The sequence below is a fragment of the Haliotis rubra genome, unplaced genomic scaffold, assembly GCF_003918875.1.
Source record: "Haliotis rubra isolate DU_JTF1 unplaced genomic scaffold, ASM391887v1 Scf148, whole genome shotgun sequence".
Lineage (NCBI taxonomy): Eukaryota > Metazoa > Mollusca > Gastropoda > Lepetellida > Haliotidae > Haliotis > Haliotis rubra.
This window is the reverse complement of record NW_025765425.1, coordinates 262871-286876: the sequence shown is the minus strand read 5'-3', so window position 1 is coordinate 286876 and position 24006 is coordinate 262871. Positions and strand designations below refer to the sequence as shown.

Below are 24006 nucleotides of genomic sequence, written 5' to 3'. Positions count from 1 at the left end.
TCCAGTTTAATCACAGTCTGTCAACTTTGAGCCCAAAATATTAGAGCTGTGACGATATATCATAGTATCGATAATCATGATACTTTATCTGACAATAAATATATCGATACTTTGTTTCATATCGTGATATGTATCGTTGACCTTAAAGTAGTGAATTTCCACTAGAAATTGACGGTTATGTCGAAATTTACACTGTTACTTGCTATCAAAATATACTTTTAAAAGAAAATAACTAAAGATAGCATATCGTGATATGCATCGAATCGAATCGTATCGTTCCAAGATATCGTGATACGTATCGTATTGCGAAATTTCTGTATCATCACACCTCTACAAAATATTGACCAATCTGTACCAGCCTGAACTTATCTCAGATTTGGTGCTGGTATGAACTGTTGTCATTGGCGAAACTTTACACTACATTTGGTCAACAGATTAGTGGATAAGTCACAGACTGAATGTAGACTACAAAACTCTGGTGATGCCTTGAGTCACTGAGCAATAGTACAGTTGCGTTCTGAGAGATCAAGGACAATAATGGGAGTGAACCTTTCTGGATCCTAAACAGCAAAGGTATGCAACTTTACACTCCCTCGGTGCCCTTTGGCAAACTGTGTACCCAAATCACTTCTTAATTTCTTACAGCCCATCATTATGATCATTAAAGGTTTCTGTAGGTAATAAAGGTAAGTTCATCTTGCGAGAGTTTTACGTAAACACATCAATATCAAGAGCCTGAGCTTCCTTGTTGAATTTCTTGCTGTGGAACTCATAAAGTATCATATATTACCCAGGTCATAGGCGGATCCAGAAGGGGGGTGCAGGGGTGCACCCCTTTTGTCCTGAACGTTTATTAAATGACCATTGAAACTCGGTGAAAATGACGTGCACCCTCCCATTTCTCAATAGTATGCACCCCCCTTTCTAAAAAAGCTGTATCCGACCCTGCAGGTATATATCTCACTTAATAAGACAACGTCATCCATATCTCCTACCTATCTTTCCTACTATGTCCAAGACATATATTTAACTTTGTGGTAGTAATAGACCCCCAGTCCTAAAGAAACTTTTAAACATGTTAAATTTGCAGAATATGTATTGAGCAAAAAATATAAAATGTGTCATATTATCACAGGCAACACATCCTACACTTATTTGAAATTGTTGTCTTGAAATCACAGAGAAGAGAAAAGGAACTTCCTGAATAGGAAAAGGCACTTGCTTGATGTTCATAAAAAGTCTCACAACTAAATATTGAAAGTCTTATTGGTTAGTCTCTGGAATATGATCGCTTTGTGAAAAGCTCGAGCCACCCAGCAAAATACCAGAGCAATATCCTTGAGTGGGACACCCAAAATGCACTTGTACAGATGGGAAAAGACTGATACCCATTCTCAACATTAGGCTTTTTCCCTTTGAGACACAAAAACATATCAAAATTTTCTAACCAGAATATAAAATGAATCAATTCAGTATTTATACATCATACCAAAAACGTTTCACAAGGACATATTGATCATAGACGTTAGAAAAATAGATATTAATGCGAACTCAGTAAAATATTAATTCTCAATGGTGGTTTTCAAGCTTGATAATGCAGTCATCACCTAATGTGATCATCTACAGCAGTTCCTGAAACATCCTGTGTTCGTTTGAGGCAATGTGCATAATGTGCCAGAGAGCAAAAATGGTTGATAACTCTGTACAACACCTCGAGAATGGTTTTAAAACTTGATCCACACACACCATAATATTCCTAAATATTCTCTGCATAATGTCACCCTTGCAACAATAGCTATTTACAAGAAAATGTGTCCCATTCAAAGGTGAGTGAGTATGGTTTTATGCCACTTTTAGCAATATTCCAGCAATATCACATCAGGGGGCACCAGAAATGGGCTTTACATATTCCACCCATGTGGGGAATCGAACCCGAACCTGGCTTGATGAGCAAACAATTTACCACAAGGCCCCTCATTTTAGCATACAGGGTAGCATGCCTTAAAACAGTAGGACAAGGGCCCAACTGTGTATCAATACAAACAAGATATATATAATGTCATGATGGTAATCTAATTCCCTCAACATGCTTTTCCCTTAATAAGTTACATATTTAAGTCTTGCTTGTATTCATAGCATTATAGGGATGGTTGTAGCGCTCAAAACTAGAGCAGCATGTACTTTATATTTTAATGATGTGTGCAAAAAAATCATCTTAGCATCAATCATGTTTTCCCAAAAAACATTCTCAGATTGGATGGATGGAGCCCTTATTTACACCACTTGTCTCCAAGGGGTATAAGAAAAACTGTCACATGACAGGAATATTGCTGTCACATTCCTGCTTGACAACGGTAGAAGAATCTGTATCAAAATGTCACACTCACAAAATAAAAGAAGTTGTTATCCATAAAGTTTGTTCAATATTGTACTTCCCAACTTCTGAAATGCCACTCAAAGCAGTTAAATGAAGGAATATTGCTGCATGCCAAGTTAAAGAAATGGTCACAGGGGCTTGTACTACAAAAACTTGGCATCAAGGTATATAGTGTTAAGACCCTGTCAGTGACAGTATATACCTTGATGCCAGTTTTTTGTAGTACAAGCCCCTGTGGAAATAGAGATATGTCACAAAATGCAAGTTGTGTGTGTACTCTTAGATTACAATCATAGTTTGAGAAAAATAACTGAATAACGACTAAGCTTTCACTAAGACTTTTCTAGAGAAACTTGTTTGACTTAACATGTCACCTAATAGCTTAGAGATGACTCACTCAGTTAGCAAGGATTTGTCCTACATTCAAGCATAAAAAACGAATTGCGTTTCATCTCCAACTTAAGTTGTGTTGCATAATCTGTGAGGCCAAGAAAGATTCTTATACATAAATATACCTGTGCCCTCTCCCCTACTTATTTACACTTCTCTGACTTAACGATTGCCTGAACTGATCAACAAAATATAACTCCTTTCAATTTGAACAATGGGAACATACCAAACATGACACTTTGAAGAGAAAACTGGTTTTGGTGATGGAGGGTGCGTGTTCTATCATTTACTACGTTGGTCAAGACACTTCAAACACAGCGTATGCGGAGTGGCAGTTTACTGACACAAAATATTCTAGTCATGCTTAGTATCCCGTCTTCATTACTGATCACATGCAGTTCCATGACAATGTTACATGCGATAAACAAACGGGTACGGATGACACGGCTCAAATATGGCGATACCCGTGTCACGCTGTCATGCAGGTATTGGTATCTTTTGTGGGTCATATAGGCCGCGGTTTCAAAGGTTAGACTCCTCTAGAACAATTTTGACAATATGCAATACATCTGAAGATGTGTTAGCTCTGTTACATATCATCAACCTGGCATGTATACTCCCTAAATAACACGAACATTTCGTTTCTGTTCACCTGGTGCGCTCGCTTGTCACGCCCAGCTTGAGCGATGTTGATCCACTGCTACAGGTTGTAAACTCATCCATTGCAAACCAAGCCTATCAAAGTATGAACAGATTCGTGAATGTTTCGTCAGTACGACTTACCGTCAGGACCGACGCGTTGAAAACCTCCATCTCCTTTATTTGAAGCCATTATTTTCTTCTTGGGTGTACAGACTGTAGAAATACTATGTCCGCTCTCAAACGAGTCGCTTACAATTTATGGAACAGTCGACTGTGTCACGAGTGTGTGAGCCCGCGAGTTGTTGCTCAATGCACTCGGTGAAATTCCGTGTCTATTTCGATAACTTAGCCACACACTGACATGAGATTACTGCACGCAGTCTGGCTGACAAATGCTGTGCCCGGAATGGAAATTGCAGTCAAAACATGGACGCAAATACGAGATAATTGTGTTTGATCAACACAACAAACGCATCAATAACTGTTGATACGACCCCCGTTTTGACGTCACGAGGCGATAACAAGCACGTGACCCTGAGATATAGTTAGCATGGGATATTTCCACATGACGTCACATGACCTCATAATGTCTGGGAAGGAAGTGTAAATATGCAAGTACAAATACCGAATATACTGTTTTGATTATCTGAGTGCAATAGCAGAAATATGGCAATGTTTCGCAATCACAATGTTTAACAACAGGGTAGAGTATGAAAAGTAAATATAACGCTGTCTACGAATGCAGCGATCCACTCAGGTTATTTGCAGTAGCAGCTCGGTGATTCCTGATTATTGGGTTGACATTAATGGTCGAATCCATTCTAGATGGGAGTGTATGGCTGCAGACCATCACGGCTTTGTATCGACCGGTGTGTGTACATCACACATTTAGTAAACTTCATTCATGTCGAACCGCGTTAGTCCTGAACTCGAAGACATCAGCAACGTTAGCGACGCAACATCCCCGCCGAACAGGAACACCGTCATCGAGAGCGATACAGCACAACTTATGTCATCGTCGGCACAAGTCCATGCTATAGAAATGAGTTCCAGACCGAAATCTGCAAAGAGCGATGACTTTGTTATCGGAGGTGAGAGACTGTATAATCATTTACGAGCTGCCTTAACTACAGTTGTAAGCATGGCCGCTATCTTGGAAGCAAATCAGGGTGCAGGTGACAGGGGCCGGGCGCGAAATAATGTGACCTTAGGGGTTGTAGGCTGATATTAGATTCATTAATTTATTAAGTCAGTTGACAGGTGACGGAAAGGGGTGGTAAGGTGTTTGTTTCAGTTAATCGCTTGGGATTCTCGTGAGACGGTTTACATTTTGTCATCAATTGTTGCGTTGTTTGATTGTTTTTTTAAAATTCTTCTATTAACAGATATAGCTTTTACTCACCTGTGTGAAGAATTAGTACGTAATTCATATAGAATATTTATCATGCAGTGCTTGTCGTTACTGCCAAATGCACCTAGTTTGAACACTTTCAATCTTTTTGATTCTGTGTACTTGCACTGCCGTTGGCTAGCTATGTAACCAGGTGCAATCATTCAATCAGTTGTATTGCATGTTAATTAGTGACAGTCATGCATTCTAGGATAAATGAATTTGTAAGTTAATCTGCTACCACTTGCAAGTACCCAATTATCATTGCATATTCCAAGCACACCATATATGTAAATAATCCTTAACCACATACCAATATTCAAATGGATTTTACTTAATATCTGGTGAGCAAATGAATGGAAATAATCCCAACTTTGGGAGTTGTGCCTTGTTCACCAATGACTACATGTTCCTGAGAACATTTGCAAATTATTCTTCCATTTTCATGATTTTATCGTTTTCACAAATACTTGTTTGGTATTAAATTTGTGAAGATGGTACCAGACACTGTCCTAGGCATCCATTCTTCATTTATTATGTAAGCTATTACGACCTTCATGTACTGAAGGTTTTACAGGATCCAAATGATTGGTCTCAACAAAGGCATCCTAAAGCCAACAGTGTGCACTGACAACTTACACAAGCTGCACATGTTTCAGTTTCACAGTTCTGATCAATTCTTTTTTCACCTACCATTAGAATTTCAATGTTCAAACAAAGGCAAACTTGCTTATAAGAAATAATTGGATGGTACTGACAGAAAGCAAATATTAATGTTCACAGAAGATAAAGTCAATACCCTAAATGACAGGAATAATAGATTGAGCGTCCTTAGTTGGTTTACTCTAATAACATTTCAACAACATCGGAACTCTTACAAAAGAAATATGTAATGCATCTTTATAATAGACTTATTGTTTACAAATATAACAATATAATAAGTGCAGTGTAATAAAGTACACTTTTGCCCTGAACTATCAAAGTTAAAGTACGAGGACGCTTGCACAATTTATGCTTCCACGCATCAATACATTACCATATCCAGTGGGTCCTACCGGGGCCATTTTGAATTTGAATCAGCGCCTTCTGACGTTACGTTATGTTGATGAGAGTTATCTCCCATAAACATCTTTTGTTGCTGGCGGGTTCGATACGAGTAAAGTTAATATCTCAAACCCCTGCCTATCAGCCTAATCAGTGGTTCTGATATTGAAAATGTATGTAAAAGCGACAAAACCCCTTCAGAAATATCTGCCGAGATACATTTTACGTATCCGACTATATTAAGCAGGGGCGGATACAGCTTCTTCAGGTGTGTGTGTGTGTGCGCGCGCGCGTGCGTGCGTGTGTGCGCGCGTGTGTGTGTGTGCGTGCGCACACTATTGAGAAAGGGGGGGTGGGAGGGGTTGCACACTTCATTTCCACCCGAGTTTCAATGGTCATTTAACAAACTTTCACACACACACACTGACTGGATCCGCCTATATAAGACTAAGTGCACGTGTTTATGAGTCACACTTTGCTATGTAGCATTATAAACTATAAGCGAATGCACACTCATCGCGTTAGGGACCGTTCATAATTTATGGCTAGGTGGGGGCGATGATTTTTATGGAGGAGCATGTACAATGTGAATGCCCCCCTCCACAAAAAATAAATATATAAATAAAACAAAGTAAATAAATAAATAAAATATAAAAAAATCAATGTACAAAATAAGTGACACCCACCCCCACATGTCATGTACAAAATCAATTAACCCCACCCACCCCCCAGAACGAGCTATATATGTTTCTATTTTGATTGCTTTTGATTTTATGTTGTTATATTTTTATACATGTAACCTGTGAGTCTGCAGCTTGCCACGCCCCTATTTTGTCTTTTTGGAGCTTCTTGCGTAAATGGTGTAACAGCTGTGACACGAATATGCTTTACACAACGTCTAATTGTATGTAAATTGTCTATAAAGGTGTTGTCCATTGCAAATCGTGCTCCAAACGTGCACGGCGCTTTATGCAACGAGCAAACGCCAAAACTTTTAAGCCAGTGTCAAGATTCTAAGTAATTACGTCTTGTTACATGCATTTACTCAAGTATACTTGTATCGGTCTGTGTTTATAATTCAAGCAGTTCAGTTTGTGGAGAGTTATATTGGCACAATGCCACTGTGCCTGCGACTGGTGGGTTAGTGTAGTAACGGAGTAATCCCACCACAAGGTACACCCAGGGTACACCCAGAATGACATCACACATACACAAGTACATGGAGTATCGAACCCAGGTCGAGGGGACCCAACTCTCTGACCACCAGGCTATGTGATCGCGACCTTAGACTTTACATGCAGTATTATGAATATTTACCTCACCTGACTGAAAGTCAAGTAAGCTTATGTCCTGGGACGTTTGTCCGTCGTGTTTTGTCACCAACTTCGCCTAAAAAACACAGGCTCAATGAAGCTGAAACCTTACAAACTGGCCCCGACCAATGATAACACCCAAATTGGCTCAAGGGGATTGAATCAAATTTACACCCAAGCCATACTGATAGAGGTATCTGTGGCAATTACTCGGTAATGGAATGGTATTGTTATTGAAATATTACCGCCGTGATATTGCTGGAATATTGCTAAAAGCAGCGTAAAACCCAGCTCACCCACTATGGAAATGTTAAGGTAATGCGGTTGACCTTGTTTTATATATTTACCAAGCTATCAAATTTCAGACTGTGAGAACTTAACTTGGACATGTGTTGTTTCTCTTTATGATGATATAATAATTTATTCAAATTTTCAATAATAGATTTTCTTCAGTCTTTATACACAAAATCTTACTGCGACTGTTGACAACCTACCCGGGTGAGCTACAGTACCGCGGCGCGTTTACATAATATAGATTTGTTTTGATTACATCAAGTGCAGTTATTCCACAGTCACGGTGCAAGTAAACAGTAATGCGTGTAAAAGTAAGAAATCGTTGAACAGAAACAGACTTTTCATTACCACTACTCGTGCCGGGGAAGCAAGCAGCAACACATATGTCAACCAACTGCTCATTCGCTGCATGTGTCTGTGATACTGTTTAAAAAGCATCTAACGCCATATTTTTTTTTTTTTATGTTGAGCGCTGATCAGCGTCCTTGACATTGGGTCGAGATAATCAGAGAGCAACGTCAATACGGTTATCAACACAGGTCACATAACACATCAATGTTGCATCTGACTCAATAGATAATAAGGAAAGAAAGAATGAGCCATAGATGGATAGATACTAGTAGATAGACAGACAGGCAGACATAGATAGACTAGATAGATATATGTAGATAAATATAGATAGATAGGTATATGGATAGATAGATAGTGAAAGAAAGATAGATAACATTTAAACTCTGAGATGAATGCATTTGAAGGACTTTCTTTAATAAGTTATCATGTAATAACGAACACGTTTTGAAAACCAGTCGTCAGACTTCCTTTTTAGTGTAAAAGCGCTGGCTGAGTGGGTTAAATCTCTCACTTTGAATGCTGGCTGTTAGGTGCTTCATTCACAGGTTGTAGGATCGTATCCCAAATGTACGAGAACCTGTACTTTACAGAAAAAGTGTAATCCCAAATATGTTACATTTAACCACTTTCTTAACGACATTGTGTACTTATGTCTTTAAATACCTGTATCAGAATGGCGCGAAGACTGTCTGTTCATTTTCAGAAACTGTTTTTGAATATTGTGTTTCATGGTCTCTTGCTATATTTGCCCACGACATTGCACACGTCATGGGCTGAAAACATTCCAAACAAGATAAGCGTATGACATTTGTTGTATGTTTCATTTGTAGCCACCATCAAACCAAGATGTAGACTTTCTTTTGCCCGGTATTGTATAACCCGTCTCCGGACGTACACAGCTGCACTTACACAGGCTATCTCTACACAACATGCCAAATACAGCTGTGATGCATATTCAGTTTTACCGTGATTACAGAAGATCATATCAATTATTTTGCAATGCCAACAATGGGTTATTTCGCAATATACGTGATCCAGCATTTGTACATCCCAGTTGATGCTGACCTTCATGCTTTAGTCGTGATGTAACTTGTTTTACGCAGTATGTAACTAAGACGTCAGAAGTCACGTTGTGTTCGTGTATTTGTAAAGAGATGATGTGTCACAGCGAACTATTCATGGGACTGAGCGAAACGCCATTGTGTGAATATGTGACTCGGGGTTCAGTTAGTGAACCTAGCCTTCTATGTTCCTGGCGATTATACAATTATACCGTTTACATCAATAATACATACATAAAATAGTGTAGGTCACGGATGACCCAGTTGTCTAAAGTGGCGCAAGTCGCTATGCAGAGTTACGTCCCTTTGGTACTTGTTGGTCCCTGCCTGACGCTCGGCATTGATGGGTACAACAAGGACTGGTCGGCTCGGAGTCAGTATAATGTGTCTGAGTGGGGTATTCATGCTTCACTGTGGCATGGTATCTCAGTGGGCTAGCACTATAAAACCAGCTTTAGCCTGGGCTAGTACAAGCAGCCGCACATACACACGCATGCACGTTGTCATATGAGCGAAATATTCTCAAGCACGACGTTAAACCCAATTTCACCTCACCTCATCTCTCAATTCACTCTTATGCTATATCATTAATACACAAGGGGGACTACTCCGCTATCAGTATATTATAGAATGTCGTACTCACTGCAGTGTTGTACCTCAGTAATGCAGTTAAGAATAAGATGTTTAATATTTATGTCGATCATACAGCGGGTCCCAGTCTCCGATATTGGTCGATAGCAAGTGCTGGCTTTTGAATAAAATCTGACAAATATGGTGTTATCTGAACATTTTGTGATTTTCAATCTTTTAATGCTCTGTAATCGGATCATAAGCTGTGTTATTGTTTGGAGCTTAATAACCTGAATATGTTGCCACTCTCCCGACTTTATTGGTCTCCTGTGGGCGTTGCTTCATTGTTGGTGCATGAATATTTGAAAGATACAAACAATAGTACCCAGGCCAAGACTCGGCTGCCGTTATGTAGATGGAATATGGCTAGGTGAAGGCTTTAAATAACGCATGTGAAGCCATTGTAGATCTAGATGACTTCAACGGGAGCGTAGCAAGCGGATTTAGGTTTTACTGCACGCTACAGGACTGCAGCTTTGGAAAGCTACAGGTGGAAGTCCTGTTGTTATGTCGTCTTGACCTGGGTGCCGTTGTACAAAGCGATCTTAGCGCTAAGGTGACCGTAACTCCCATACTTTAACACTGACTTAAGGTAGCCTTAGCGCTAAGGTTGTTTTGAACAACAGCACCCTGCAGAGCAGCAGGCACTACAATGTATACGTTATAAGCAGACGTACTTAATCACGTGACCCGTGAAGATCCGGTTTAGAATTGATCTTCAGTAACCCATACTTGTCGTAAGAGGCGACTAACGGTATTGGGTGGTCAGACTCGCTGACTTGGTTGACACATGTCATCATATCCAAATTGCGTAGATCGATGCTCATGATTTTTGTTGATCACTGGATTGTCTGGTCCAAACTCGATTATTTACAGACCGCCGCCATACAGCTGGAATATTTCTGTGCGCGGCGTTAAACAGACAAACAAACAAACAAACAAACAATCTTGAACACTTGAGACTGCCTACCCTCTTCTCGTACCCGGGATAAAGTGCGCCTGTCCCTAGGGTATGCAGGTATTGGGGTACCCAACAATGTGGTACGCAGGACGGAGATTACATCCAGTTTTGTACGCAAAATATTAAATAATACTGCCGCACGTACATTTCATAATATTTTTCAGTAATTTAACTTCAATTGCGTTAACTCTTTGACTTACGAATGTGCTCTATTGGTCTTCATCTGTGAGTATGGAGTGAATGAGTTTTATTCCGCTTTAAGCAATATTCCAGCAATATGACGGCTGTGAATTCTGACATGTGCTTTTGAAACTTGTGTAGTAGTATTGGGGATTCAGGGACGATCAAACGAGACTCAGTGTGGAAAGATAGATAGTACACGGAATTCACAGGAGAGTGTTGGCACACTCACACAACTGTACAGGTGTTACGTGCGGTGCTACCCCTCTGTCTAAAGGGCAGATGCTAATGGCTGACAGTGGGAACCAAGTCAGGTGACGCTCGCGACGCTAAATAATTAAATTCATAGACAGCAATAATTCCTCTCATATCTGAACAATCTTTAATTAAAATCGTGTACTGGATTAGATTTGTTATTTGTTTCTTTTCCGATTTTATAATAGATGCTCTTTGTCATTTGACTGTGATTCTCTGTAAATGCATTATGTATAAATGAATAATAACAGTTCACGTAATCAGAAACTGTGCATTACTGAGAAATGAAATATGAATTTATTTTTGTATATATTTTTGTGATGAATTTTTAAATTAATTATATCAAATTTTAAAGAAATAGCTAAATAATTTCTTGATATGACGTTATCTCAGCTTTACTATGATCAGTCTAGAATTTCAAAATATATTAACTGTCTGGATGTGCCGGAACGACGTATGCCAGATGTGCAGGTAATTCTCTGTTCTGTGATATCACAGTAAATCATCATTCACAGCGCAATTTCATGTGTTATTTTTAAAAATCTAATTCACGGAAAGTTTTTTTTAATTCAATAACAAAAATATCACAGTAGTGATCAAAGGTATACATGATCACTCTGAAGCGTGGTCAGTGAAGCAAGGATATTTCATGTGGTTAGAAAATACGCGTACACGAGCACCGGAGTGAGCTTTCCGACATATTGGACAGTGTTACATGTACCAATGAAGCCCATTTTCACGCATCTGCTCAAATGTGTGTGTCAGGTGTTTGGTTCTAGGAAAGACAATGCCCGTGTCACATTAATGAGTTCGTTGAACGAATGACGACAAATTACGGTACTCCCACCGTGATAGTCCCTGAATATATGCCAGGTATTCATTTCAACAGTGCGTGAGTCTGATAGATTTGTCCGAAGTATCAGTGATTAATTGTTTTTGTTGTGCACAATCACAATGGAGTTCTCAGTAACACATTAATGGTTGTGACTGCGGCACTGTGTTCCACCATTGACGACTGTGGGTCGATTAATAGGCCGCTTGATCTGTATTTATCATCCAAAACTGACCCCAGAGATACTACTTGGATGAGAGCGAATGACCGCTCTTGGATGCATCGCATCGATTTCCATGGTATTGTTTTGGAGACCATTGTGATGTCATCGGTTACCATGACATCACAATCAAATGGCATCACCAATGCTTCTGCCGCTGAAACCGCTATGTACTTTTGCACAGAATTGTCAGTAACCTGAACAGTGTATAAGAATGATCTCACCGGAATGTCTTTTCATTTTTTATCCATTTATTTTTTATTCAGTTATTTTCGGTAATCAAGAAGAGGAAGACGCCACGGGTCTACAGTATAGCAAACACATAAATATAACAGTTACAGATTCACTAAAGTGTGATATAGAAAAACATTGACAGATTCTGCAGCGTATTGGATTTGTACTGCTTATTGGAGATACATTTTTTAATGTTTGGACAGATATAATAATTTTGTTTGGAGTTTCTATTTCTTATCGTTGTAAAAGCTAGACATACAAGCTAAATACATCTTTTACTGTATGTAAGTTCTATTTTAATATCTATACATCTTCCTTTTTCACATAAGTCATAGGATGAACGTCAGAAACGTGTTAGGCACCCTAAATGTCTATATATTCACCTCAGCTGAGTTCAGTACACATGGAACTTTTATAAGTGGCATAGTAACAACACATAACTGATGCAGATGGATTTCATGGCCGAGTTTATAGACAATTAATATTTAATCGTTGTGTAAATGCTTTTATAAATAGAGAATCTCACCCGAGTGTCTTTTGATATCAAATATATCACCACGAGTTGATACAGTAACAAATATCCGAGGCTTGCCGAGGATATTTTTACTTTTATCAACGAGTGTTGATATATTTGATATCAGTAGACACGAGGGTGAGATTCTATTTATCATCAAAAATCACTCTTCATTAGTTTTCAATGAAAAATGTACATCTCTGAACACAGTGCTGCCATTATATCTGCAGTGCAGCTATGTCATAACATTGTGACGTCAACAAGTTCATGACGTCATAGCATTGTCAGGGCATTGTACAAAATCTATTGTCAAAACGATATCTCCTAGGAGATATCGTCTGATCTCACACAAGCGATATCTACTGTGGAACACAGTTTTGGATGATAAATATATTTTTTTCTAAGATGCCTAGCGGTTAGAACAATCGGAAAAAAAATATTGCCGCAAGCGTCCTCGTACTTTAACTATAATAGTTCAGGGCGAAAGTGTGTTCTATTACACTATACATGGTGGTAGAGCGAACTGTATTTCTTAAATATGAAATGCATCAGTTCTCGTCGACATCTGTAGATTTTGTGTGTTTTTTTCTATGCGCTCCGCTTCCAAACTGATTAGTCAATTGTATTGTCTCGACACACATTGGTCAGTTAAAAATCAAATCTACAATACTTTGCAAAGTTGCGTCAGTTGCAAAATCCAGAGATTCTCAGTGCTACTTCTATTATGTGTCTTAAGACAATTTAACCTAGAATGTCTTTGAAAAACAATTTAATTGTAGAGACTAAACGTTAGACTTGCTAAAATGACGTCCTAAGTTTCCAGTTCAGGCTCCACCCTATGTAAGGCCACAGACCTTTAATGGAATGTAGAACTCCACTAGATTAACATGTCCTTCATAGGTATCGGTAAATATTTTCTCTCTCCGAAATGAAAACCAATCTTGAATGACATTTAGACACTGAAGTGTAAAGTGTTCAGGAGCGCGGTGCGTGTATTGCAAGAGGGGAACTTTCGTAGAATTAACACGATCACAAATACAGCGACCCTTGTCCACGGGGAGACGGGGCGTGTCCTGGCAACACCGTCCTGCACATCCACAACGTCGTCGGCACACAGCGTGTACTGACAACACTTACTTACTTTGTGATCTAGGTGTTTCAACTGGTATTTTATCAATGTTTGTTAAACAATTTCGTTGTCTACGCATAAATGCTGTCATCTCTAACCAATACCTCAAAAGTGAGGTACAGAAGAATGGTAAATTAGAATTAAATTATCATAAAGAATTCAGCTACATTGGCCAGACGCTTGCTTGTGAACAACTCATACATGTCGGCTGGTCGTCCAGTACGGACATCGTGACGTCATACCGGTTAATGTGACGTCACTTAGGAGATAAACATCATGTGTTGGCCAATTTCCGGGTGTTATTGAGTATTTGAAGCACGGGAATTCATTTGGAACCGACGGCGTTAGCCGGAGGTTTCAAATAAAATATTTCGGTGCTTCAAATACTCAATAACACCCGGAAATTGGCCAACATTCAAAGACGTTCGTACGCCAATGGTAAATTGTAGAATTACGCCAGGTCGTAACGTTACGAATGCTTTGTGGGTCGGGATCCAGGATCTTATTGTCACACACGCACACGCAAACGCACACGCACACACACATACAAACACGTCGTTTAACCCCATTTGGACTCAGCCCTGTTGTGTTCAGCTCCGTCCAGTCCATAAAATCCCCAACGTCTCAGTTTGTGTAGGTGATCTGGTCCAGTCGAGGGTACACTTCAGCACTATTAGGAAACGTCTGATTGGACGTGCTCGTACATTCGTAACTACTCGTGGCATCGCGCGTAGTAAAATGTGAAATGAAGTCAAAGAGTTTCTTTTCGATTATCGATTTTCATTATTATTTCCGTGGTTATTAGATTATCTTGTTACTGATATTTGTTAACGGCATAAGAAACTTACTTAAAGTGACTTTCGTGTTATATAATAAATTAACTGGCATTTTCTCGGAATAGCCATGTTTGGAAATTCAGAGTTATCTTTCCTTGGAAATAACCCAAGACGATTTACATCTCCGTGCCCGTTTGCGCTTAGACAAGGCCCAGGGGTACCAGGCCCATGCCCATGAGGGATACGAGTAGCCATCCGGTTAGCCGGAATGACACGATTAGTTCTTGTTGGTCACGGAAAGAAGCGAATAGTTACTACTTCCTGTCATTATACCGGAACAGAATTAGGCCATGAGCCAGACTATTTTTCGGTACCTCTCAGAGGGACCAAACACTTTTATGTTTCTTGAAGTTGTTATGGTCTCTACATATAAAAAGTATGATGGCCATGTCGGTTTGGTAGCTCAAACTCAGAACGAGGCTAAATCCAAGATGGCCACCACAAGACCCCAACATTTTCAAGAAACGTCAATTCCAAGCTTTAATTGTGAGTAAAGTTTAGCAAATAGGTTGGAAATGAAAATAGGGAGGTACAGATAGTGCTGACATGATTAAAAGGATTTAATTAATATCAAGTTGCGTTATTTGATACCTTTAATTACATTTTTTCCTGATTTTAAGAGTCGAAATTGTAAGCTCAAAGAACATTTTCGAAAACTCATCATTTCATTTATTCTGAAGACAGCTCTTTAACTTCAAAAAGTGAGACCACATTCAAGTTCCTTAAATTGGTTTGTGATAGTCAGTGTTCCGCATCATAAAAACGTCAGCTTCATCATCAGTGTCACTCTTCGGCATGTGATGGTCCTCGCATACCATGTTGTCACAAGTCTGGTTCCGACATGTCACAGTGCATTTGAGTCCATCGGTAAGGCATTGTCAACTTGGCAGTTTACAGACTGTTGTGCACTTGCAAGAAATGAACTCAAGAACAGCATCTGGAACAAGAGGTCCTGTCATCCAGCAAATCTCCATGTGACCATTTTGTTCCACCCATCCATGACCATCTGTTGCCCGTGAAGTTGGATATTCAGCTTCCAGACAGTTGTTCCATATTGCAGCTTGATAGTTTGCTCTCAGGATGTGCATAGATAGACAATCAAAGCAGGGTGGCTATTGTCCTGATTCAATTGCCCCTTTTCTCACTTCAAGCAAGTGGTAGCGCAATTGATTGACACCCCTTATTTAAGAACTTGAGGCATACAGGCGTCTTGTGAATGCTTGAAGTGAGTCAATCAAAACTGGTGATGCGGAACATTGACTATCACAAACCAATTTAAGGAACTTGAAGCTGCTCTCACTATTTGAAGTTAAAGAGCTGTCTTCAGAATAAATGAAATGATGAGTTTTCGAAAATGTTCTTTGAGCTTACAATTTCGACTCTTAAAAATCAGGAAAAAATATGATTTAAAAGTATTAATTAAACAAAACTTAATATTAATTACATACTTTTTATCACATTAGCACCATTTTACCTCTTTTTTTACATTTCCAACCTATTTGCTGAACGTTTCTCATGAGAAAAGTTTGGAATTGACGTTTTTTGAAAATGTTGGGATTTTTTGGCGGCCATCTTGGATTTAGCCCCGTTCTGAGTTTGAGCTACCAAACCGACATGGCCATCATACTTTTTTATATTGAGAGACATAAAGGGATATAAAAAACACTAAAACTTTTGGTCCCTCTGAGTGGTACCAAAATGTCAATTTTCAGCTCCTGGCTCCTGGCCATACATGCTGAAACCTTCGATTACAATCCTCAAAGTGACGTCATCTGTAAAACATCATTTCATTTTCTTATTCAGTTGTGAACAAAAGCAGTTCCATTACTATAACCAACTAAAACTAAGTATATTGACAGTATTATATATGTATTGTATATATATTGTATGCATATAGAAGCGGCAGAACATTATGAGGAGCACTGCCTCATGCTCGATACCCCAGCAACAGGACATTGTTTCGCCAGTGTTTGGGGTAACAAAACCTCACAAATTACGTCATAATGTATTGTGACGTATTTGTAAGGTTTGTGTCGCTAAAGGTAGCCATGTTTTCTAATATCCGCCCAGGTAAATTATGTTTCAAATATTGAAATACATTCCTGAGAAGAACTAAGGAAACTCTGATTATCATTTGGCTTCTCACTTTTATGTTCGTCGAGTAAATGTCCTTGTCGTTTCAAATACATTGAATAGAAAAACCACAATGAAGGCTTTGTCCCAAAAATGTAACGTATTCAAACATGGTTGCGTAGAATTCGTGGAGACCTGGAAATATATTAGTTTTATCGGGGGTTTGTACAACCAACAAACTGAATCTCCGACCAACATCATATGCATGTTATGGGAGATTACCTCTAATCTAGTCATCCATTAAAGATATATGTTATTCTGTTTTGTACCAACAAGATCGCGTTGTAACGACTTCCAGTATAATTCGGTCATTACAATGTGACAAATAATACTGAAACTATGTTTACTTAGACTGTAACGACTTCTAACATAAAGCTCTATCCTGTAGTGTACTGTTCTGAACAGATCGCCATCTTGAAACGGCTTAAAAAGGTGGAATGGTAATATCAACTACGAATACTGATTCGTTTACAAATGAACATAGCCTTGCATGACGATCTGTCTTACGTAAGAGCAAGATTGCTCAGGCAATAACTGTACTAATCGTTCTGGTTTCTGTCAATCTCGAGAAAAATAGAACAGTAGAACCACTTACGTAATCCATTCTACTCATTTCTCTATTTACGCATGTCCTCGGCAGTACCTTGAGAATACTTAACCCTCTGGATGCCAGAGGGACATATAGATCTTATGAACATGTGCGTCAGAAAAACAACTCGGTATCATGGGGTTAAGTTACTTTTTGCACACGTGTATACAGAAATCAGCTTGCACATTTGATGTAAGGTGTGCTTGTTAATTAGGCTTAATGGATTTGTGCAGGTTTTGCTCGGTTTAAAGACCCCCACCCACCCCTAGATTATGTCTTCATGTCTTGTTAACACTGGTTAACGTTGGCTTCAACTGGACAACCCTGGTTGATGCATATGACTCGAATTATAATAATCAGACGCACGTTATGACACTCTCCCTCCGCGTGTTATCATTGTTTTTTAGGTAGTGAGAGGTCTCTGGAGTGACTGTTTGATAACCCTTAGCTGAGTGATAACATGAGATAACTTACTTTGATTAATGTAAAGACCCCGTGCAGCTAAAACATGCGTACATGCCACGCTACCTGATACGCTCCTCCTTCCTCCTCCTCCTCCTACTACTACTACTACTACTACTACTACTACTACTACTACTACTACTACTACTACTACTACTACTACTACTACTACTACTACTACTTATGGACCGCCTCCGTGGTGTAGTGGTTAGAGCGTCCGCCCGGAGAGCGGAAGGTCGCGGGTTCGATCCCCGACCGCGTCATACCAAAATACGTTAAATGTACTTGTTGGTCCCTGCCTGGCGCTCGGCATTAATGGGTACAACAAGGACTGGTCGGCTCGGAGTCAGTATAATGTGTCTGAGTGGGGTGTTCATGCTTCACTGCGGCATGGTATCTCAGTGGGCTAGCACTATAAAACCAGCTTAAGTCTGGGCTAGTACAAGCAGCCGCACCTACACATACACACGGATGCACGTCGTCATATGAGCGAAATATTCTCAAGCACGACGTTAAACCCAATTTCACCTCACCTCACTACTTATAAGACCCATGAAGATCCGGGTTAGAATAGGTCTTCTGCAACCCGTGCGTGTCGTAATAGGCGACTAACGGGAAGGTAAGGCTCGCTGACTTGGTTGGCACATGTTATCATATCCCAAATATGCGTAGATCGATGCTCATGCTGTTGATCACTGGGTTGTCTGGTCCGGACTCAAGTACATATATTTATTGGCGTCATACAGCGGGAACATTGCTGAGTGCGGCGTTAACCAACATACAAAAGCTACTAATACTAATAATAATCCATTATGATTATGATGATGATGACGATGATGATGTTTTAACCTACAGACGATCAGGAAGACACTGACACTCGAGTTCTGCAGTGTTGTTGCTGGTGGCAACAGGAGCGCTGCTGGAATATACACGTTGGTACTATAACACGTGTAAGAAACACCACAAATTGCTGCCTGACACGGTGTAGGATTGTGTAAGAGCTGTTTTCACACTTCCACGAAACACCGTATACCCTCTGTTTAGAAGCCACGTAGATATAGAAGATAAATTTCTCGCGGACACGCTGGGTGTGGCGACAATCAATGCCTGATAACGTAACTTCAAGAGCGACTAGCCGGGGCCCGTTTCACAAAGCGATCGTAGCGCTACGACTGTCGTAAGTCTATGTTAAGTATGGGAGTTGCAATCACCTTAGCGCTACGATCGCTTTGTGAAACGGGCTCGCATGCAGGTCTCGTTCGTACAGTGGCATATGTGTCACTATATGGGGTGTGCTGGATTTGTACGAGCTGAAAGTTCGTTAGACTTTCATTTAGTCCCAGAAATATTGTAATTGAAAAATGTTATTTATGAGCAAAGCAAATCCAAATGGACGAGAAACAATTCTTAATTTTCCAAGAGCCGAATCTTACCAAATCAACAAGAGTAATGAGTAAAACCCCAATTAAATTTATTCTGTAGGGTCTGTGAAACAAAGTTCATCTACTCTTCGGTCTTGAGGTGTACAAACTATAGGGGGCGGTGGGGTAGCCTAGTGGTTAAAGCGTTCGCTCGTCACGCCCAAGACCCGGGTTCGATTCCCCACATGGCGACAACGTGTGAAGCCCATTTCTGGTGTCCCCCGCCGTGATATTGCTGGAATATTGCTAAACCCAACTCACTCACTCATAAATTATACAGATAATAACATATGTACTCACACTACCAACTGCTCCTCAACGTTTTCGGTGTTTTAGGCGCAAACACAATTAGTTTCGTTACAGGAATCAATTTCAGTGAAAAAAAAGTACAGTGTCAAATAAGGACACACTGTTAAGCTACGATTTCCAAACTGAAACCCAGAAATCTATATGTACTATAATTCACTGTGGTACAGTAAACAAAACAGAAGTATTGTAAATTAACAATTGTATGGTAAAATTAACAAGGTATACAAATCAGTAGAATTTGCTGCAAAGTAGCAATGGCATTACACAATAGAGTGGAGGTGCACAGCTCACCGGTAGGATCCAATTACAATGGCAATATTGAACACAAAAGGGCGATAATAGCAATAACGTCTGTGGTAATATTCCCCATAGCAACATTGGTCAAGCAACATAGGCCTAGGGAGCATATCATGGGTGAAAATATCATGTTTACAGAGCCTCTCGTCTTGATTTAACGTTAATGTCCTTGGTATGCTGAATAAGTCGATACTGATTTAGAAGGTTCCAAACCTTCCTTGACTCTAAATTTGTTCACCCTTGCTTACGTCAGACGGTAATATATTCCTGACAACTTGTAATAACCTAGTGGTTAAAGCGTCCGTTCGTCACGCTAAAGACCCGGGTTCGATTCCCCACATGGGTACAATGTGTGAAGCCCATTTCTTGTGTCCTCCGCCGTGATATGGCTGGATCATTGCTAAAGCGGAGTAAAAGTATACTCACTCACTCTTGACAACTAACTATTGCAAAGATACAGTGTTGTAAACTTCTACTCTGAAAATAAACTGAAAAAAAACAATACTATTACAGCACTGCTAAACATCAAATCACACTACCATATATAAAACTACACATACCATGAGGCACATACACCTTTTACCAAGACTTCAAAGAACGTACGGGGCGGTGGGGTAGCCTAATGGTTAAAGCGTTGGCTCGTCACGCCGAAGACCCGGGTTCGAATCCCCACATGGGCACAATGTGTGAAGCCCATTTCTGGTGTCCCCCGCCGAGATGTTGCTGGAATATTGCTAAAAGCGGCGTAAAACCAAACTCAGTCAGTCAGTCAAAGAACGTTGTACAATTCTTGCTTACAAGACTACGGCATCCAAGGTCTCAGTAAAGCTTTCATGAACTTTAAAGGTTAATATGTGCAGGACATGTCCAAATTTGGCACATCAGTGACCAAACTGATGTCCGACGCCATTCCCTAATTTGATTTGTACCAAATGTTCTCGTAAATTTCTAGATTAACCTTTGCATTTGTTGAAAGTTGTCTCAAGGAACTAATGCTTGTCGTGACTCGTGAAGATCCGGGTAAAATTGATCTTCAGTAACCCATGCTTGCCGAAAGAGGCGACTAACGGGATCGGGTGGTCAGGCTCACTGACTTGGTTGACACGTCATCGTATTCTTATTGTGTGGATCGATGCTTATGTTGTTGATCACAGGATTGTCTGGTCCAGACTCGATGATTTACAGACTGCCTCAATGTAGCTGGAATATTGCTGAGTGCGGCGTAAACCTGAACTCACTCACTCTCTCACTCACTCAATGCTTGTCGAAGGTGTCGTCTCGGGGTCAGGTGATGAAGATCGTTGACTTCATTGTCACCATATCCGGATGTCACCAGATTGTCTGGCCCAGACTCGAATGTTCAAAGACTATCATCATATTTCTGGAATATTGTTCATTGCTTACATGAACCAGATAGCAAACAATACGTGTAGTAACATATTTCGAAACAGGGACCATATACCGATGTATATGGAAATGGAATCTTCTTTGAATAAAATTATTTCAACATAGTAACTACGGTAGGTGTCAGTGATAAACGATGGCGCTTTTAAACAAGAGTGTGTTCGATGTGTGGAAGCCTTGACCTTGTTGGAAGAGGCGGACCAAATTTAGCCGAGGTGTAATCACAGGTGGGTCTGGGAATGTTCGGATAAGCTCGTGGAGAGCCGTGATATCAGAGGCGTTCCGCTGAACAGGTTGAGGCGTCTAATAAACAACTCCTTGAAACTAACCAGAGATTCTCTGACCAAAGATACCGTATATACACGCGGGGTGTTCAGGACCTTACAGTGTCTATTTGCTCAAAACGAACTAATGTCTAACAGGGATTGAACACCAACCGTCCTCTCCACGTGCATGTGCGGTAGGGTAGGCTAGTGGTTAAAACATTCGCTCGTCGAAGGTCCGGGTATGTTACCACATGGGTGGAATGTGTGAAGCCCATTTCTGGTGCCCCACCGTGGTATTGCTGGAATATTGCTAAAAGCGGCATAAAACTAAACTCACTCACTCACGGAATATCTCTGCTTGAAACAGGGTCTCTAACTAAATTATGAGGATGTTTTTAAGAAGAACTATCAAACAGTTATGACACCAGGTGTTTGAGAAAAGGTGAGCGTATCCCATGGAGGCGTTTGACCACTCAAACTAATTAATGATATTATGTATTATGTTGAACCGCGTGCAAGGTGAGTGGTCTGTCCTTAACTGAAGGCACGCAGCCCTCTCCTCTCATTCGCAGATCCTTTTATTTGTAACCATCCGACACCCACATAAGTCAGTTAATGGCGAAGACCAATCTCTAGATTCGCATGTGGCGTACAAGAAACACTACATAACTAGGCCACAGCTTGGTTCGTGGTTGTAATTAATTTTTTAAAGGGATTTTTTAAAATGCCACTCATCATGTTGATCTAGTGCCAACGCACAGTTTTATATCTTGCTTGGCACTGAAACAGAGTGTTTGTGAAGTGTGATAAGTGGCAGGATGTCTCGCTCGCAGCTGGCAGTATTAAAGGTCTGGGGCTGGAGAGGAGCGTGAGTGAGTGAGTGAGTGAGTGAGTGTGTTTTAGTTATTCACATATCTTGTCTACTTATTGTGGCAGACGTTTACTATACGTTCTTGAAATTTATCAGAGACCATGTAATTAGTTTTATTATATGGTCTCTGAATTCATGCATGGGTGCTGATAGCTCATGGATCTTAATCGGGCCGAACCGCGTCTGCTATAAGGGGACATAACTCTGTACAATAACTTGAAGGCTAACGGCAGTTACGGCGGTTCCTGGCTCTCTCTGCACGCGCCAAATTCCGCCAAAGCTTGCAATATTGCGATATGCGAGACGTGGCCTAGCTTACGGTTACCCACTTGCTTTGCGCCCCTTTGTGGCATCGTCGGTTAACTTGTCACAATCAAATGCCATCATAAATCTCCTGCCACAAAATGAACTGAAACCAAAGATTAAAAAAAAATGTGTCAAATCCGCTACAGACAAACTTGGTTTTGTTCTCTGTTATATATGAAATTTGAAACGGTATCATTATGATGTGTAGTTAAGATTTTTATATGAAAGTTGCACCAATTTAAGTATGTTGAACGAATTTTGGGTCCAGATATTCATAGATAATGTGTCCGTTTATTTGCTTGGAAGCAGTTTTTTTGTGTAAAGTTCATTACGTCAAATTTTAAAGCGATGTCTTTCGGTGCAAGACTGTTCCTTTAAAGTAATCGTTACCATAAAAATTTTGTAATATGATGTATATTGAAGCTGCGTGTGGGAAATGTACTAGGTCGTCTAAAATTAAGTTGTTGTTACAGAAGCTAGATTTTGGATATATTTGGGAAACTCAGTGCACGATCTTGATTATCATAAATGTATTAATAGACTGACCGGTATTGTTGGATTGATACATGTTTTGTAGAATGCAATTACAACGCTATAAAGTAACTCTCATAGAAGTAGCGTGTGCATCCAAGTCTCACTAGTGTGTTACCTTTGTTTGACTTAATATTTTACAATCTTGATTCGTTATCGTGATTATATTGACAAACCACATTTATTGATTATTCCTACTTTTGTAAACACCCGTGTTACCCTCAGTATGGGACTCTGGCTTGCGTGTTATCGTGTACCTTGACTGCTGATGATCACTACATGTTTTCAAACCAGTCAAGATAATCAAAACGTAGTACAGGTAGCTACAAAAATCAACCTTAGAAAAAAGTTAACGGAAAAAGATTTTATGCAATATGATAATTTATAATCAGTATATTAGTGAAAGCCAAGTGTATCGTGTCTCCACTTTTGATCAATGCCATGGATCCATTTGCACCCTAGTATCGTGCACAAAGTTTGGTATTGCCGAATTTCTCTAGACTTATCCAGGACCTCAAAATGTCTCTTCTAAGCGCGAGCTTAGACCTACCTTCACAATCGCGTCCCCTCCCTACTGAGCCCTTGATGTATAGAAAACAGTAACAAGACTGTTATACATGGGTATATTTGCCACTGAAAATTGTTCTTGCCTGAGTATGATGACAATAGAGTAATCATGCTACAAGACTTTTCGGTTGTAATTATGACAGGAAGCTTTGTTTGTCTGACAATTTCCCAGCTATATGACAGCAGTCTGTAAATAC

The 24006-nt window shown here is 39.9% G+C and overlaps 2 protein-coding genes across 4 annotated transcripts in view; one reads left to right on the top strand and one right to left on the bottom strand.

Annotated features, from left to right (window-relative positions):
- The window catches only part of LOC124269829 (band 7 protein AGAP004871-like), an 86505-nt gene extending 82633 nt beyond the window's left edge, over positions 1-3872 (bottom strand). For 2 of the 3 annotated variants that reach the window (XM_046704867.1, XM_046704868.1), the window contains exon 1: positions 3551-3871. In XM_046704867.1, coding sequence (XP_046560823.1) covers positions 3551-3599 — 49 coding nt within the window. In that variant the 5' untranslated portion in view covers positions 3600-3871. Of the gene's footprint in view, positions 1-3550 lie in introns of all 3 variants that reach the window. The other variant, XM_046704866.1, reaches the window with a different exon arrangement.
- A 392-nt stretch (positions 3873-4264) lies between these two features.
- LOC124269832 (band 7 protein AGAP004871-like) overlaps positions 4265-24006 on the top strand; it is a 114275-nt gene continuing 94533 nt past the window's right edge. Inside the window, exon 1 of the mRNA XM_046704870.1 lies at positions 4265-4500. Coding sequence (XP_046560826.1) covers positions 4314-4500 — 187 coding nt within the window. The 5' untranslated portion in view covers positions 4265-4313. The remainder of the gene's footprint in view (positions 4501-24006) is intronic.